This window comes from Salvelinus sp. IW2-2015, linkage group LG3 (assembly GCF_002910315.2).
Source record: "Salvelinus sp. IW2-2015 linkage group LG3, ASM291031v2, whole genome shotgun sequence".
Lineage (NCBI taxonomy): Eukaryota > Metazoa > Chordata > Actinopteri > Salmoniformes > Salmonidae > Salvelinus > Salvelinus sp. IW2-2015.
Genome location: NC_036840.1, coordinates 11,176,207 through 11,194,557, shown reverse-complemented (window position 1 = coordinate 11,194,557; position 18,351 = coordinate 11,176,207). Strand labels below are relative to the sequence as shown.

Genomic DNA, 18,351 nt, shown 5'->3' with positions numbered 1-18,351 from the left:
TTATTTCAGCTTATTTAGTAAATATTTTCTTGACTCCATTTTCTTACAACTGCATTGTTGGTTAAGGGCTTGTAAGTAAGCATTTCACGGTAATGTCTACACCTGTTGTATTCGGCGCACGTGACAAAACATTTGATATTTCATTAGGTCAATCTARAGAAAATGGGTTCTGGGAGCAAATAAATACTGCCACCATGGGGTGGGTTCTGGTAATGTAATGTAGAGCTCTCGCGCCTAAGTCTATGCATTGATAACAATGAAGTGATTTACAGAGTACGGACTAAAGAGGAACTCTAGTAAAAATATATGGAAACATCAATATGCTTTCAACCATAGACGGATGAATTCAATCAATTATGTTTATTTCCAYGTCTCAATTGAAAACCATATCACTACAAACAATTCAAAATTATTGAATGGGGGGGGTTTGGAGTGCATTTGAGTCACCCCATTAGCCCACAAGTCCATGCAGCCCTTTACCAGCTTTGAATTAGCTTTTATTTTTTTATCAAAATTAATGACATTCACACAACCCATCATAAAAGGCACCTCTTTGACCAGTATACATCAGAATATGCCAAGCAAAGACTTTGGTAATAAAAATAACAGCAATTTACTTGGAACCTTCCATAATTATGATATTCTAAAAGGAATACCATGTGYATGGCTTTGTACTTATCAAGCATTTGAACTGTGGAACAAACGTCTAATTAGAAGACATAATATGTATGCCAATGCAAGTAACTGCAGCCCTAGTAAACAAGCCATGCATTCTTATGCAGGTAACTTTCTACCGCTCCAAACCCTGTCACTCAACAAAAAGGAAGAACTCAAGCATTCTAGCTGCAATATTCAAGCTCTCACAAACAATTCATACAAAAAGGAAAACACTAACATACATTCAAGCCAGGAGGGTTCAACACAATGCAATCCACCAGACAAACCTGTGGTATATTATTTACAAGGACRCTATCCTGATACATTCACAGAATATTTAGAAAATTGAGTCAGTTGTGGATGCCTCGAGTTAAAATACAGTACTGTTGTTTTTTATGCACCATAAAATCAAACTAAATGTCATGGTCMTTGTAATAATTTGATTTAAAAATGTCACAAATGACAATAGCTATTTTCAAATGAAATAGAACTGAGAAAATGTGGTCTGCCGTTTCTAAGGAAAATGACTGAACAAATGTACAACAAAATGTTACTCTCATAAGTGCTTCCTTATGAACCTGKATCTGAAGACAGTTATGGTAACTAACATCTACAGAATATTGTTGTTATCAGAAGCTACAATTTATTGTTTCACAAACAAACCTTTGACAAAATTTTGAGGAAGTATCTGACCTCTAAAGTCCTCTGTGACACTCTGCTGTGAAATGCTCAAGAATAGAGATAGATTGCATGCATCAGTCCCCAAATATCCACAGGATGTTCACGCCTGATAGGCCCAGATTTACTCTCCTGTAAAAAGACAGACGAGTACAACTTATGTGCAATTAAAACACTCATGTTTTACATAGAGATTGATTGTCAATGTGGTCTTGACAAGTTCACTTTACTAGTGGCACAGCAGCACATTATCACAAAGAGCTTATTACAGTGCCCATCATGAGTCAGTGATGGCACATTGGACTGGGAAGTTTAAATACAGTGGAATAGTTGGGAGTACTCACCCCAGCATCCCAGACTCCTTGGTTTTGATGACGAAGAGGAACATGAGAACAGTGTGGAACAGGTTGTTCCTTCCCTGGGAGCACAATCAGAGGGGACTCAAATGAATGGAGCACATGTGGTTTTTGACAGATACATCTCACTCACTAAAGGCATGACCAAAAAGGCCATAGGGTCAAAAGAGGCAGAGATTGGCTCTTACCTTGGGCAGGCTGTAGACATGGCCCTGGTAGATAAGTTGGTAGTGCGGGGGATTGGTGCTACTTTGGTGAATGCAGAAGAGGTTTTCATTCGTCACGTCTACTTAAGAAACAAGAGYGGGGTATCAGTGAAGAATAGAAGAAGAACGATGTCCATTCTGTGTGTGTTGTGCTGCTCGGCCTTACCAGGTTTGTCTGGCGTCTGGGTGAAGTGCTGCGAGGTGAAGGTCTTTCCGTCGGGGTACTTGGGGTGAGGCGGGAGTCGGGAGTCCAGGTATGTGCACAGCACATGCGTGAGGATCTAATGGACAAGAAAACACAACATGTGTTTGAGATTTAACCATGTTGATCTCTCACTATCGTCATAGTGACAGGAGTAGGTCAGACTGTACTTTTTTTGGTCGAGACTAGAGAGGTGACAGATGAGACTCACAGCACAGTCTGAAGGGAGGTCTGTGTCCCACTTCCTGGCTTTGAGATCCCCGCCCCTGTTCCAGCGGAAAGAACTCATGCAGCCACTATGCGCCAGCTCTGACGAGGGGAAACAAACACATTGTCAATAATGATATGTCAATCTCTGCTTTCATCAGTTGTGGACACCTATAGTATATGACAGGATTATAGCACAGTGAATAAGCAAGGATACAAAACATAACCTCGCATAGGCCTACCTTTGATCCTCTCCACTAGATACTCTTGATTAGGTGTGATGTCAAGGTACTGCACAATAGAAGTCATGGTAGGGATGACCGAGGCCTTCAAAACAGCAGCCTGTTTTAGGCTGGCTATACTGGCTTCTGTTGAATAGGGCGACAGACATGGTAAGTATAACTGGGTTGGCGTAAACTACATTTTCCATTTTGCCTCATTGCAAAATAAATACCTCCAATCTGGAGCTCAGAGCAACCCATTCTCCTTAGCTGGCCATTCACTGAGTCCATCTCCTTCACCAGTGGCACTAGAATGGTGTCATTTATCCACTGAAAGAAGGAGAAACTACACACTTATCAATCACTTACTCAGACAAAATAACAGATTTTACCGGAGCTTCAGTGTTATATCTCCTTACATTTCTGAGCTTGGCCGTCCAGCCGTCTATGCTGTCCACCACGAGACGACTTGTTGTGATTCTGGCCCAAACCTGCAGATCAAAAAGAACAGTTACAGGAGAATGTATATTCCTGCTAGGAAAACCAATTTCCCTCTGGTATAATAAAGAATAGTTATTTTATTGATTGATCCTGCTGACCTCCTCGGCAGCCTGTTTGGAGCCCAGGTCAGTCTCGTCCTTGCTGGCTGAGGGGGCCTGGGAGCGGCAGGCCGGCTGGTACTGGAACTTCCTCAGGCTCTGGGCGTAATCCCCCACCGAGCGGCTATAGTTCCAGAACGTGGGGCTGTGGGAGGGCGACRCCGACTCTGGGCTCCCTGAGAAACAGTCAAAGGATGCATACAGGATATTACAATAATGCTCTTCACAGTTGAGACACAAAAACTCAGTTGTAGTTCATTATTATCCTTTATTTAACCAAGAAAGTCACAGTGGGATTGACATCTCTTTATCAAGTGAGCCATGGTCTGTTTTTTTATCCAGACCAGTTTCACTAGTAGTAACTCATTGTGAAAATGGTAATAAGGCCAGGCCTAAGCTACACTGTCACACTCATACCTAACTGACTGCGGTGGCTCTTCTCCTCCTCGGTGCGGAGGAACCTGTCCAGGGTCTTCAGGGACTCCATGTAGTCCTCCTTGCCCCCGGGGGAGTTGAACATGGAGGGAGAGGTGCGGTAGCGTGCCCTCAGGCTGGTGCCATCCACTGGGCCAATGCTGCTGGGGTAGGATGGGGGGGGGCTGTAGTTCAACTGCAATCAACAGAAAGATGTTACAAATGGGAAAGCTTGATCTCCCTGACTTCATGCCAGTAGATTTCAGACATGACAAGGAAAACAAAAAAGTGATAGCCACAACATAGGAAACTTAATGGTAGCTAGATACTGCCTATGGTTACAGTAACACCTCTAGTGTACCATTTTCATTGACAAACACCCAACACAAATGCATCAGATTGATAGCTAGATAGAGAGCATTGTGCGTCTGACAGACCTTTCCAAAGGCCAGGGACGGTGAGAAGTGTCCCCCGCTGCCCGGGGTGGACGGGCTGCTCAAAAGGGGGCTGTATCCAGGAACACAGCTGGGGGAGAACTTGGGGCTGGTGCTGGCAGGTCTGGAGGGACTGAAGCTGAGCACACTCTGACCCTGGAGGGGCGACGACTGAGCCGGGGCTTGAGCCTCCTGCTTCTCTTGCTTCAGCAGGGGTGACGCTTGGATACCTGAATAGAGATGAACACCAACATAGTATTAACTCATTTGGGCAGTTTAAAAAGACAAATGTACAAGAGGGATAGACTACATTTGGGTTTCATAGATAAAACAAACATGTACAACACCATCGTCTTAAAACCACTTTGCAGCCAATGACTCACCTGAGTTTCTGAGGCCAAGAAGGCGGTGCTGTTCAGGGGTAACAGCGATGGTAGAGGGGGCCATGGTGTACTTGAAGTACTTCCAGAAGTCAAACAGGGCGTTGAGGCTGAAGACTGAGGCGAAGGCCAGCTCTGTGGGAAAGGAAAAGGAAGGAGAGATKAGATGAATTTGACAGGTTATGGCTCATCTGTAACCAGTGTGCATCAGTGCCACACCTGGCCACCCCCTCCCAAAACCATGTTTAATTTCTCTCCATTAACTACACAGCAACAAGAGCACTCACCTATGTACCAGATAGGCCAGTAAGAGATGTTGAAGTACAGACTCAGCAGTTTCCCTGACCTGAGAGGACAATGTACATATTACTGAGAAAGGCATTAGCACCACTTGCTTCTAGTTAGCAACAGACTACTAATCATGCGAGTCAGTCGTTGACAAGGAAACACAACCTACATCTCTGTGTAGATCATGCCAGCTAGCGACACATTGAGGACTGCCCAGGCGAGGACCACCTGGCGCGCCTGCTCCTCCCTCCTCATCCTCATCGTCCTGTCGATGAGAGTAGACATGCCCTCCTGTTTCGTCGGAGTCACGTAGGCTGCTAAATTCAGACAGAATGGTTAACAGTGTCTGACACTCAGAAGATTCCGACCCTGCCTTTAAACTTTCTTACACTGAGCGGCACTGTGGTCGGAACGCAATAATGGTTAGTTTCATTAACACACCATGGCGCCGGTGCAAGATATGAGTCTGAAAATGTACCTCGATGCAGGAATGGGATATGCCACAGTACACCAAATTTTACCTTCGTCCACACTGCTCCATCGAGAAGATTGAAATACTGCTTGCTTTCCCAGAAAACTGCCATTTTCATCCTCATGCTAGCAAGCAGTAGCCACTGCAGCCATTATGGAAAGGCACATCATGTTGAACAACAAAAAGAGCTGATTGCCTGACACTACAACTCCAAAATGGCTGCAATCGATCGCTACCGCTAGCTGGCATGAGGCCGAAAAAGGCAGTTTTCCAGGAAAACTATCAGTGTTTCAATCTTCACAATGTATCARTGTAATAATAATAATAATGTAATAATGGTCAAATTTAGAGTACAGGGTCACTGGCATATCCCATCCCTGCATCGAGGTACGTTATCCGACCCATATCCTACGCAGCTTCACTGTGTCTTAATGTAACCATGATTGCTGTCCGACCCCAGTGCAGCTCAGTGTAAACAAGCGTAATAATAGGGTCAGTATGTTCTGGCAATCAGTTGGCTGGCTAGCATAGTATGCTAACGTCAACAGTTAGTTAGCTAATATAAACACTAAATCGCTGGCAAAGTATGATTTTTTTTTGCCAACTCGTTTAACTTGTTTTTACTTAGTTAGTCATACCACCAATACGTGTAATGTAATATAGTAAATACAGCTAAATGTAAGTATATTTCATACATACCCCGTTAGTTCCAACGGCGCTGCAAACTTTGTATTTCAACCGGAAATGTAATGTCCAAGAGCAGTCTAACTACTTCCGTTTCGTACACCCGCCCCTTTTTCAAAACGTGCTGCTGTGTTGTGAATTGGGTAATACCTTATCGCAGATGAGATATGGAATGTAATATTTTGTTACATTATCACAATCAATAAGGAATTCAGACGTTTAACATTATTCATATATTTGCACATACATACAAAAATAAATTGTGGCAGACACATCACAAGTTGTACCTCTTCAACATTCAACCAGCAGCAGAACCAGCATCCAGAGACAGACTCAAACTCAGCATCTATTCCATAAAGATGACCACGTAAAAAAATATATTATTGTGTGTTAAAAGGCCATGTCTTTTGAGTTAAAACATAATCACTTTTTCTAGGAAAATTATTGCCTGGCTACTCAGCCACATCGCTCCGGCCAAACATCAAGCCCACTAACATCACTTCTCCATGATGAGTCTGGATTTGCTTTCCTCCCCGACTCTTTGAGAACCCAAACACATTCTGATTGGTCCCAGAAACCGATGGGTTGGGCCAAAGCCGGCCTTACATGAATCACATCATTTTGACATCGGCACAAACGACTTATAGGATGGCAGTTTCAGACTAATGTATGGAGCGATGATAGAGCAGCATATCATCGTTGTCTGGCAAGGAAAATGAAATAAAACATGAAGTCTATGCATATACAGTACCTCTAAATCACAATCTGGATTATCCTTGTTTGATTGTTCCCAATGTTAAACTGATATTTGAAAATAAAAGAAACAACAAGTGAGATATTGGCAAAACAAACTAACAGTTAAAACTAAGTAAATATAAATAAACATATCTAGTAATGGTACAATGAAGTCACAGTCAATTGTGTGGCGACAACGGTTTCTCAGAATCGTATCCCTCTAAGCCACAGTCCTCTCTGCTATCTGGATCAACCAGTCTCTCTACTTCCTCTTCATCATCATCATCATCATCTTCCTCCTCCTCCTCATCCTCCTCCTCCTCCTGGGCCCCTCGGTCAGTCTTGGGGCCTTTGCAGATCTTGAGGTGCCTGGTGAGGTGGTACTTGGTGAGGAAGCCTTTCTCACACTTCTCACAGACGTAGTCCCGGCGGCCCTCGTGGGAGTTCATGTGCTTCTTCAGGTGGTTGGTCCTCAAGAAATGTTTGTCACACTTGGGGCAGTGGATCTGACGCTCTCTGTGCGTTGGGAATGATGATGGGAGAGGGGTGGAGAAAAGAGTGCAGAGGGATAGAAGGCGGAGGGGAAATGGCGATAAGAACAGAGGAAAATAGACTGATGGAAATCCAGACACTTTATAAAACATGTTGACCGATATGTCTTACATCTGGTGTCCAGCAGTTTTCCCTGGCCATGTGACCTGAGCAGAAACTTTGGGCCCTAGTTACAGGCTATTGACTAGAGCAGAGACTTTTTCCATACTACTCATGTCAATAGCTTGGTTTAGTTGACTTACTGTGTATGTGTGAACATGTGCTGCTTGAGGTCCTGCTTCCTGATGAACATCCTGTCACACAGGTCACACTTGAAGTTCTTGGCCCCCGTGTGAATCACCATATGAGACGCCATGTGGGCCTTCTGAGTGAACGACTTCTCACACACATTACACCTGTAGTTCTTCTGACCTGTGGGAGCACATGAAGTTCGAGTGAGTAAAACCTAAACGAGAAGCATATGTAGACCAAATAATCCCCTTACACAGTACCAGTCAAAAGTTTGGACACACCTACTCATTCCAGTTATTTTTCTCTTACAATTTTCTACATTGTAGAATAATAGTGAAGACATCAAAACTATTAAAATAACACATACGGAATCATGTAGTAACCAAAAAAGTGTTAAACAAATCAAAATATATTTTAGATTTGAGATTCTTCGAAGTAGCCACCCTTTGCCTTGATGACAGCTTTGCACACTCTCGGCATTTTCTCAACCAGCTTCATGAGGTAGTCACCTGGAATGCACTTCAATTAACAGGTGTGCCTTGTTAAAAGTTAATAATGTGTTTGAGCCAATCAGTTGTGTTGTGACAAGGTAGGGGTGGTATACAGAAGATAGTACTATTTGGCAAAAGACCAAGTCCATATAATGGCAGGAACAGCTCAAATAAGCAAAGAGAAACAATAGACCATCATTACTTTAAGACATGAATGTTTAAGACATGAATGAAATTGCAGCCCAAATAAATGCTTCACAGAGTTCAAGTAACAGACACATCTCAACATCAACTGTTCAGAGGAGACTGCGTAAATCAGGCCTTCATGGTCAAATTGCTGCAAAGAAACCACTACTAAAAGGACACCAATAAGAAGAGACTTGCTTGGGCCAAGAAACACGAGCAATGGACATTAGACTGGTCAAAATCTGTCCTTTGGTCTGACGAGTCCAAATTTGAGATTTTTGGTTCAAACCACCGTGTCTGTGTGAGACGCAGAGTAGGTGAACGGATGACCTCCGCATGTGTGGTTCCCACCGTGAAGCATGGAGGAGGGGGTGTGATGGTGTGGGGGTGCTTTGCTGGTGACACTGATTTATTTAGAATTCAAGGCACACTTAACCAGCATTCTGCAGCGATACGACATTCCATCTGGTTTGCTCTTAGTGGGACTATCATTTGTTTTTTAACAGAACAATGACCCAACACACCTCCAGGCTGTGTAAGGGCTATTTGACCAAGATGGAGAGTGATGGAGTGCTGCATCAGATGACCTGGCCTCCACAATCACCCGGCCTCAACCCAATTGAGATGGTTTGGGATGACTTGGCCCGCAGAGTGAAGGAAAAGCAGCCAACAAGTGCTCAGCATGTGGGAACCCCTTCAAGACTCCCGGGTGGCGCAGTGGTCTAGGGCAGTGCTAGCTGCGCCACCAGAGTCTCTGGGTTCGCGCCCAGGCTGGGCTGGGTTTGCGCCCAGGCTCTGTCGCAGCCGGCCGCAACCGGGAGATCCGTGGGGCGACGCACAATTGGCATAGCGTCGTCCGGGTTAGGGAGGGTTGGGCGGTAGGGATATCCTTGTCTCAGTATGTAAAAAAAAATGTAATAAAATGTATGCACTCTACTGTAAGTCGCTCTGGATAAGACGTCTGCTCTGGGTGGTAGGGATATCCTTGTCTCAGTATGTAAAAATGTAATAAATGTATGCACTCTACTAAGTCGCTCTGGATAAGAGCGTCCGCTAAATGACTAAAATGTAAAAAAAAAATGTAAATGTAAAGACTGTTGGAAGCATTCCAGGTGAAGCTGATTGAGAGAAATGCAAGTGGTGCAAAGCTGTCATCAAGGCAAAGGGTGGCTACTTTAAATAAAATATATTTAGATTTGTTGAAATCTTCTTGGTTACTACATTATTCCAATGTTTTATTTCATAGTTTTGATGTCTTCACTATATTCTACAATGTAAAATAAAGAAAACTTTTGACTGGTACTGTATACAGTAGAACCCTCATGTCTTTTAAAGTAACTAATAATATCTTGACTAACTAAAACACACGCCTGAGACTGACAACGATAATGCTAAGCTGCTATGTTGAAGGTCCATGGCAATGTGTATACGTGTGAGTGTAGGCCACGCCACTCATCCCCTAGCTGCAAGCCACGCCACCCATCCCCTAGCTGCAGGCCACGCCACCCATCCCCTACCTGCAGCAGCCACCCACCTCCCTACCAGCAGCCACATCCCACCCTGCAGGCCACGCCAACCCATCCCCTACTGCAGGACACGCCACCCATCCCCTACCTGCAGGCCACGCCACCCATCCCCTACCTGCAGGCCACGCCACACATCCCCTAGCTGCAGGTCACGCCACCCATCCCCTACCTGAGGCCCACGCCACCATCCCTAGTGCAGGTCAACGCCACCATCCCTAGCTGCAGGTCACGCCACCCATCCTAGCTCAGTCACGCACCATCCCCTACCTGCAGCCACGCCACCCATCCCCTACCTGCAGGCCACGCCACCCATCCCCTACCTGCAGGCACCCACCCATCCCCTACCTGCAGGCCACGCCACCCACCCCTACCTGCAGGCCACGCCACCCAACCCTACCTGCAGGTCACGCCACCCATCCCTAGCTGCAGTCACGCCACCCATCCCCTAGCCTGCACGCCACCCATCCCACTGCAGGCCACGCCACCCATCCCACTACTGCAGGCCACGCCACCCATCCCCTACTGCAGGCACGCCACCCATCCCCTATCCTGCAGGTCACGCCACCCATCCCCTAGCTGCAGGTCACCCACCCATCCCCTAGCTGCAGGTCACGCCCCCATCCCCTAGCTGCAGACACACCCCCACCCCTAGCTGCAGGACACGCCACCCAACCCCTACCTGCAGCCACGCCACCCACCCTACCTGCAGGCCACGCCACCCAACCCCTACCTGCAGGCCACGCCACCCATCCCCTAGCTGCAGGTCACGCCACCCATCCCCTACCTGCAGGTCACCCACCCATCCCCCTACCTGCAGGTCACGCCACCCAACCCTACCTGCAGCCACGCCACCCATCCCCTACCTGCAGGACACTCCCCCATCCCACCTGCAGACACTCCACCCATCCCCTACCTGCAGGCCACGCCACCCATCCCCTACCTGCAGACACTCCACCCATCCCCTACCTGCAGACACTCCACCCATCCCCTACCTGCAGGACACGCCACCCATCCCCTACCTGTGTGTACTTGAGGTGCATCTTAGGTTGCTCGGATCACTGAAGGCCTTGCTGCAGTATTCACACTTGTGCGGCTTCATCCCCACGTGTCCCATGAAGTGCACGTTGAGCTTAGTGGACGTGGTGAACGCCCGCGAGCACATACTGCACTTGTACTTCCTCTCAAGCGAGTGTCTGTGTGAGTGTGTGTTGGAGCCAGAGTTATTTGTGTTATTAGAGTGGCTGCTGTTGTGGGAGTGGCAGGCCCAGGGGGATGAGGAGGAGCTGGAGGTACCGCTGGGCAGCTTTCCCTCCTGGTGGTGGTCCTGATGGTGGTCCTGGCTGGGGCTGTGGGAATGGGGGTGGTCGTGGTTGTTGTGGCTGCTCAGGTGGGACTTGAGCTCGGCGAAGGACTGGCACTCTTTGCCGCACTGGCACAYCTGGCCCTCTGGGACCTGAGGGACCCCCATCTGCCTGCAGTAGTCCCTGGTGTAGTAGAAGAGCAGCTCCTGGTCTGGGAGGATCTCAGTGGACGTGCAGAAGAACAGCTTCCCATTGTCGGGGTAGGCCACCAGGTTCTGCTCCTCTCTGGTCCTGCTCACAGAGACACCACAGATCTGAATGGAAGCCATTTTGGATCAAAGATAACATTGAGCAAAATGCATGAGGTGGCTTCACTAAGTGATAATTACCTTGCCTTGCGGACAAACATCATCCAGTTGCATTCATTCTCATCTGTGGTCACAATACAGAATTCCAGCACGTTGTTGTGGAACATCTGAAACAACACCACCATCTACTGGTCAGAATGGTGCCTTCCTTCGTCCACATAATTGACATAGCATTTCATTGACTCACATGCAATTCTATTATAAGGTCATCTGAAATCTAAATGAGGACATGTGTATAGTATACGCCACTGACCTTCCATATCTGAGGGGTGTCCTTGTCTGACCAGTCTTGCAGGTCTACGTTGCTACAGTGCTGACCCACCATGGGCCCAAAGCAGGTCCTGGGAGGTATGATGTCCCGGGCAAACAGTCCTAAGAAACACACACACATAGAGATTTTGATGAGGGGCAAACAAGCTTTCGGTTGTTTTTGAGTGGGCAGATCTCATAGATGGGCAATTCCACAGTAACGGAATTGCGCTGAAACTCAGATGTTTCACTTAAAATGTACGGCAAACACAGTAGAGTACAGTACAGCACAGTAGAGCTCAGAGTAGAGTACAGAACAGCAGAGTTCAGTTGAGTACAGTAATGTATAGTTCAGTATAGTAGAGTTCAGTACAGCAAAGTATAGTTCAGAACAGTACAGTTCAGTACATTAGTGTACTCAACTCGTGTGCTCTACTGTTCACTGTACTGAACTCGACACTATTGTACTATACTTTTCTGTACTGTACTGAGCTATACTTTACTGTGCTGTACTGTCCAATCTTGTGAACCCAACTGTGGTTTGTGACTACTGTGATTTCCTATTGTAGCCAATTCAATTGCGGAAATGACCGATTTGGTAACTTTGAATTTAAAATCACTCAATAAAATATCAGTAAAAACACTAACTAATTGTCAGGTCTACCTTTACTTGTTACTTCTGTGAACTTTCATTATCTTCTCTCCTCATTAGGGAGAGAAATTAGATAATATCGTAAAAGATGTGCGTTTTTGGTAACGTCATTTCAAGGCACAAAATGTTTAAACTTACAGAAGGCAGGAAGATGTCCCCAAAACAAAATATAAGTTTTGATATTAGTTGACAGGGGTCTTCAATATTATTGTCTTTTTATCTATTTATAATACATTTTAAAGACTTTTTCCTGGTAGAGTCATTTTCCATCTGTTTAACCAGAAATCAAAATTTTTGCTTATTCAATTGTTTTTAGGAATGAACATGGTTGAAAAATGTATATATACCTTAATAAAAAAAAATATTATATGGACTCTTGGCTTTCATTTGACACCCAATTTTAAATGCTCCTATGAACTTCACATGTTGGTGCTCATGGCTCCTTTTACATGGAAATGCCCAGATCAATACACACTGAGTGTACAATTTATTTTTGAACACCTGCTCTTTCCATGACAGACTGACCAGGTGAAAGCTATGATCCCTTGTTGATGCCGCTTGTTAAATCCCAGTGTAGATGAAGGGGAGGAGACAGGTTAAAGAATGATTGTTAAGCCTTGAGACATGGATTGTGTATGTGTGCCATTCAGAGGGTAAATGTTCAAGATAAAAGATTTGTGCCTTTGAATGGGGTATGGTAGTAGGTGCCAGGTGCACCAGTTTGTGTCTATAACTGCAACGCTACTGGGTTTTTCACACTCAACAGTTTTAAGGTGTGTATGAAGAATGGTCCACCACCCAAAGGACATCTAGCCAACTTGAAACAACTATGGGAGGCATTGGAGTCCACATGGGCCAGCATTCCTGAGGAACACTTGACACCTTGTAAGAGTCCATGCCCCGATGAATTGAAGCTTGCATCTCCACAGGGGTTTCCATACCTAAAGGCTCATCAGCTACAGAGATGCGGAGGCAGAGCGGGCGAGGCAGAGACAGACGGGCTCTGCTCTGGATGGGCGTGTCAGGGATAAAGGTGACTGGGCCGTGCTCTGGGCAGTCGGAGGGATACGACCGCTCACACAGCGTACACCCTGTTCTCCAACACAATATAACAACAAGTTAGAACAAAGATATACAGATCAGAAGTTCAAAGACTTCCAATGGATCAAGAGAACAGAACAACAGTAAGCTAGTATAGCTTCATACATTACTAAGCTCAAATTTCCCTTACAGACCATAATGAGCCACCGGGCCCAGCAATAACTCAGCACAAGTAAACACAAAAGCAAAATGTCCGCCATCCTTCCCTCTTACTCACAGATGGTGAAGGCAGTGACCATGTTCTCCTTGTTGGAGGTGGAGTCCTCCAGCTGCAGGGTGGAGTTGACCAGCAACAGGCTGTTCTCTGGCCCCATGGACACCTCCGCCGTGATGGGGGACACGTTCACCGGCTCTAGGCCCATGCCCGAATGACCATGGAGGGACACAGGCTCCAGCTGGGACTGGGTAAGCACCACACTCACCACCCCAGAGTTCAGCTCCCCTGAGCTGTGTAAAGACTCCCCCAGACCGCCTCCCCCTGAGTTCCCCACCCGGCCCCCTAGGTGCTCTGGCTCCATCCCCACAGGAAGCTCCAGGCCAGGCCCGTGCAGGGGCATCACACCCCCAGAGGACTCAACTCTTCCCAGGCCCTCATGGTTCTGCCCTCTCCCTCCCAGCTGCTGCTGGTTCTCAGCCCCCACCACCCCCTCCATGTTGGCCAGGTCCTCTCCCATCCTGTCTGGGGACATGGGGCTGCTGACCCGGGACTCCATGTTCAGMCCTGTGGAGTCCAGCTGCACCTCGTGGCCCCCACCCTGGTGGAGGTCTCCCTGGCCACTGACCTGACGGGAGTCCAGGGACACCAGGCCTTGTTCCAGAGGCCCTCCAGGGCCACTGTAAGGGTCCAGCCCTGAGGGGTTCTGGCTGGACACAGAGAGAGTCCCGTCCATGTTCAGACTGCTGGGGTGAATGTACTGAGGGGGAGGCCGGTCTGCCAGGTAAGACAGGATACCTCGATAGAGAGAAAGAGAAATCATATCCAATCCATGTACATATAGACCAGCTAACATGTCATGGTGTAATATCATGCATCCTTAAGATATCCATGAGAGATACAATGGAGATTACATACTGTGGTGAAGAGAAGTGCTTAGCCCTACCTGGCAGTATGTGTCTGAAGTAGCTACTCTCCAGGTGTGGGTAGGGGGGAGGAGGCAATGAGTAGTTCCTCTCTGGAAGGCCACACATGACCCCTCTGTCACCAAGAGGACCCATTGGCAGCATGAGCGACAGAGCAGAGGGCAGAGACCCAAGAGAGGGCCCCAGGCTGGGTATAGCCACAGACATGCCTGAAGAAAATGTATGTATTGATCATTGTATCAACAACTATATTTGCAATAAATATGTAAACAAATTAAGAAAATATAGTTTCACCAGATAAGTGAATGTGTTTTACCTGGTGTAGTGATGGGGATGTGTGTTGGGGAGGTGGGTAGACCCAGATGACTGGCACTCACAGAGGGCACACTTAACTGGTCCATCCCAACAGGGCTGAGGTTCATGTCATTCATTCTGGAGAGGAATCAACACAAGTCAAAGGTGTTATTTCCCATTTGAGGCTGACAACAACAACAAAAAACATGAAATGTGTGTCGAAAGTCTATCACAGTGTTTGGATACCTGACTTCGGCAGTGTCTGCTCATCCAAGATAGTGTGAAATGTGTGCATTCTGCCAGCTGGAGAGGATAGAGACAGAGATCAATTATCAATTTGCTTCATGTCCCATTCACCAAAATATGACACAATGCATGAGTTAGCTAGCTAACAGCAAGAGATCTCTTTCATAGAACATGTTACAAGTCCAAATCAGAGCCACTGACCTGAGACCCTATCAACAAAGTATGCAATATGTAAGCTAACTTTTGGGCGACCTGACCAAACTCACATAGAAATTTGACGTATAGATCTGTCATTCTCGTTGAAAGCAAGTCTAAGAAGGTTGTTTTTTAAACTTCCGGTTCTGTACACCAGCTTCAAACAGCTGAAAGTACAAAATAATGATTGGTTTCATGAACAATTATTATCTACACTGTCCATTGTTTGTTTAGACACAAACTTAAAATTAGGCGAACTATTAGGAAAAGGAGAAAATATTTCTGCATATTGCACCTTTTAGCCACATGAATACAATTGGTAATATCTCTTAATATAGTTAGCTGGCTATTTATCTAGCTTGCTAAGAATTGCTAGCTAACAGTAACGTTAGCTAGTTAACGAGAATCAAGAAAAACGAACAATTTGATCTAACACACGTTACGATCCCTATTTGAGCGTATAGCTCACGTTGACGATTCAAAGACAATGCTGTGATATTGTATATTCATGCAATAGATAAAAATGTAGCATACAGTAAGTGAACATTTTAAGAAAACAAAAGCTAACGTACCAAAAGGCTTCCTCTCTGTTCGGGTCCATGACAGCGTGACACACTGAGCATGCGCAAGGAAGAAGCAGCACTGCAGGACGAACATCTGATCTAAGGTCATTTGCCAAAGCCTCTCTGTTTATTTTATTTTATCACAGACCCTAACAAAAAGGTTTTTTTAGGCTACACAGTTCCAGAACTTTGTAAATGTAACTTAAACGAAGTGACTTATTCAATATGCAAATTAGACATGGCTTTTGTTTGACAGTTCTATCTCCCATTGTCCCCACTATCCCTATCATGTTGCTGTCAAAAGTATATCCCCAATTATTAAATTTTGTTCAGTAATACATGTCTACTCATATACATAGCATACTGTAGTTTTGTTTTGAGAGAAAGGGTTGCGTATCTCTTTCTCCCCGCCCAGTATAGGATCACACCCACCTGGCGTGATAACCAACAAAAACTAGAGATTGTCACAGACAGAGGGAATGGGGATGTGACAACTTGCTTTCTAACAGGTTACAATTTCACCTGCATACTTCAATAGACAAACATAAACGGGGAAAGGCGATAACGCACGATGAGAGATGATTATGAAGACTCTGTGAGAAGGTAAGCTCAGGTCATGAATTCAATTGTGGAATTAATGGAAATGTTCTAGTCTGTGCCATGGATTTTACACTAATTTCGAATGCTTTTGGGTGTTTGGAAAATTAAGATGCATGAAAGTTAGAAATAGCCTATAATTTTCAATAAAACCATGGGTTGGATGAGTTTCATAGTTTGCAGGATTATAGGCTAATCAAATAGTATTGTGATATAATGAATAGCCCATATCATAAGTATAATTCAACCCTAAATTATTTTTTATTTGCAGAGAGATGTCGGAACAGAAGAAGGGATTATTTGAGCGCATCCCATATGTCCAACCCATAGCGCTCGGCCTCTCCATGAATCACCAGATAGCGCATTACAAGGACACGCTTGGACTTCCCTTTCCCCTGGACACAACAACCTACCTGGATCCTGTGTACGGTCAGAGATTCGCAGGGAGTCTCTCATATTTCCCATTCCACAGGCACATCGGTGTATATGACTATTCATTCGAACCAGCGTTCATTCGAAAAAGGAACGAAAGGGAACGGCAGCGGGTGCGTTGCGTAAACGAGGGTTACGCACGGCTCCGGGAGCATCTTCCCCAAGAGTTCGAGGACAAAAGACTCAGCAAAGTGGAGACACTGCGTGCTGCAATATACTACATAAAACACTTGCAGAGTCTGTTAGATGTCAACGTGTCCAGTGGTGGTGGGATAGTTGAAATGTCAGCTGGAGAGATGCGCAGCCGTGCGCCCGCGCCAAAGATGACAGAATGCTACAGCGACGGCGAGTCAAAGAACAGCGACAGTGGAGAGTTGAGTTTCTAGAACTGTGTAAAACGAATAAACTGTATTTCCTATCACTTTATGCTACCCTTGTTGAGGTTTGGTAAAAAAAAAAAAATGACATGAAAGTTATGTATGAATGAACTGTGTACTCTCTGTCTCTTATACACATCTAGATGTGTATAAGAGACAGTTCTAGAACTGTGTAAAACGAATAAACTGTATTTCCTATCACTTTATGCTACCCTTGTTGAGGTTTGGTAAAAAAAAAAAAATGACATGAAAGTTATGTATGAATGAACTGTGTACTCTCTATCATTAATTTCAATGAACATTTTGATCACTTGATTTTGACAAAAAGCAACAAGACGGTGCATTTTGACAATGGACACCGTGGACTCTGTAAAGCCTTCTATCAGATGCTAAATCAGGTTAAAAGTTGCACAATGTTTCTCTCATGAAGCCCCAGGCGCTAGGGTATTTTGGTTTGCCTTTGTAAACCAGTGTGAGGCTTAGAATGACCTTAACCCAAATATATTTTGCATGGGTACAGCACGTGGTTTGCACTGCCTTGTTCATATACAGTGTCATCTCATCACACTCGAAAACAGGCCACTAGAGATATAATTGTGTAGGTCTATATTCCTTTTGACATTTTCAGTTGTGTCAGTGACTCAGTGTGCCAGTAAAATGATTTGAGAGCGAATGAATAATATTTCATCCGTAGCTATTTGACACTGATGTGATGAACTGAAAACAAGTGGATTTGAGTCATCCATCCTTTCAGCATTTGAACTCAGTCCAGGGGAGAGAAGGCCTGAACATCGATGCCTTGATGACAGGAGAGCCTGGAGTGATGTATCCATCGGAAGTGTGTGTCTCATGTCTGTGTGTCTTAGGTCCCGTGTGGCTCAGTTGGTAGAGCATGGCGCTTGCAACGCCAGGGTTGTGGGTTCAATTCCCACGGGGGACCAGGATGAATATGTATGAACTTTCCAATTTGTAAGTCGCTCTGGATAAGAGCGTCTGCTAAATGACTTAAATGTAAATGTAATGTCTGTTAACACTATACACTCTGACTAATAGGTTAACATCTATCACACTTTATTATATGTGGATGATTGAAACTTTTGACACTTTTTAATACATTTTAGCATAATCTTTGGCAGTGATGAAAAGTGAGACTTATTTTCTTTGTATGGTGCCCTTTTGGGACACCGTATTACAACAAGTATTAAAATAGGATGTACAGTATTTTCAGTATCCCTTTGTTAATAAAATGGACACCATTATCCAGTTGTCATAAACAAACACATCCATTATCTGATATTGCCAGGCAGCCAAGAAAATAAAATACACAGGACTTTGTTGATGCAAACACAACACTACTGTTTTACATCTTGGAGATGT

The 18,351-nt window shown here is 45.2% G+C and overlaps 3 protein-coding genes and 1 non-coding gene across 6 annotated transcripts; 2 read left to right on the top strand and 2 right to left on the bottom strand.

Moving 5' to 3' along the window:
* Window positions 1-341: 341 nt before the first annotated feature.
* On the bottom strand, window positions 342-5,915 carry LOC111950575 (transmembrane protein 209). 3 transcript variants are annotated; one of them, XM_023968252.2, is made up of 15 exons: window positions 5,814-5,915; window positions 4,812-4,959; window positions 4,642-4,700; window positions 4,358-4,489; window positions 3,978-4,204; window positions 3,544-3,736; window positions 3,127-3,302; window positions 2,947-3,018; window positions 2,761-2,857; window positions 2,549-2,674; window positions 2,311-2,408; window positions 2,064-2,178; window positions 1,880-1,980; window positions 1,680-1,753; window positions 342-1,467 (listed from the first exon to the last, which is right to left on the bottom strand). In XM_023968252.2, the coding sequence occupies exons 2-15, from the start codon at window positions 4,925-4,927 to the stop codon at window positions 1,413-1,415; spliced, it is 1,641 nt and encodes a 546-aa protein (XP_023824020.1). In that variant the 5' UTR covers window positions 4,928-4,959; window positions 5,814-5,915; the 3' UTR covers window positions 342-1,412. The 3 variants fall into 3 exon arrangements, with proteins under 3 accessions (XP_023824020.1, XP_023824043.1, XP_023824026.1); XM_023968275.2 differs by having other exon boundaries at window positions 1,880-1,977; XM_023968258.2 differs by having other exon boundaries at window positions 4,812-4,956.
* Window positions 5,916-6,016: 101 nt separating this feature from the next.
* On the bottom strand, window positions 6,017-15,674 carry prdm4 (PR domain containing 4). Its single transcript, XM_023968289.2, has 12 exons — window positions 15,578-15,674; window positions 14,811-14,867; window positions 14,587-14,702; window positions 14,291-14,479; window positions 13,408-14,142; window positions 13,031-13,180; window positions 11,442-11,560; window positions 11,210-11,295; window positions 10,539-11,111; window positions 9,008-9,019; window positions 7,328-7,498; window positions 6,017-7,049 (listed from the first exon to the last, which is right to left on the bottom strand). The coding sequence occupies exons 3-12, from the start codon at window positions 14,699-14,701 to the stop codon at window positions 6,713-6,715; spliced, it is 2,487 nt and encodes an 828-aa protein (XP_023824057.1). The 5' UTR covers window position 14,702; window positions 14,811-14,867; window positions 15,578-15,674; the 3' UTR covers window positions 6,017-6,712.
* A 370-nt stretch (window positions 15,675-16,044) lies between these two features.
* Window positions 16,045-17,069, top strand: LOC111981125 (achaete-scute homolog 3-like). The gene is made up of 2 exons (XM_024012279.2): window positions 16,045-16,171; window positions 16,437-17,069. Exons 1-2 carry the CDS (start codon window positions 16,140-16,142, stop codon window positions 16,981-16,983), a joined length of 579 nt encoding a protein of 192 aa, XP_023868047.1. The 5' UTR covers window positions 16,045-16,139; the 3' UTR covers window positions 16,984-17,069.
* A 770-nt stretch (window positions 17,070-17,839) lies between these two features.
* trnaa-ugc (transfer RNA alanine (anticodon UGC)) lies at window positions 17,840-17,915 on the top strand. Its single transcript has one exon. It is a non-coding gene; the product is annotated as a tRNA-Ala (tRNA).
* The last annotated feature ends 436 nt before the right edge of the window (window positions 17,916-18,351 follow it).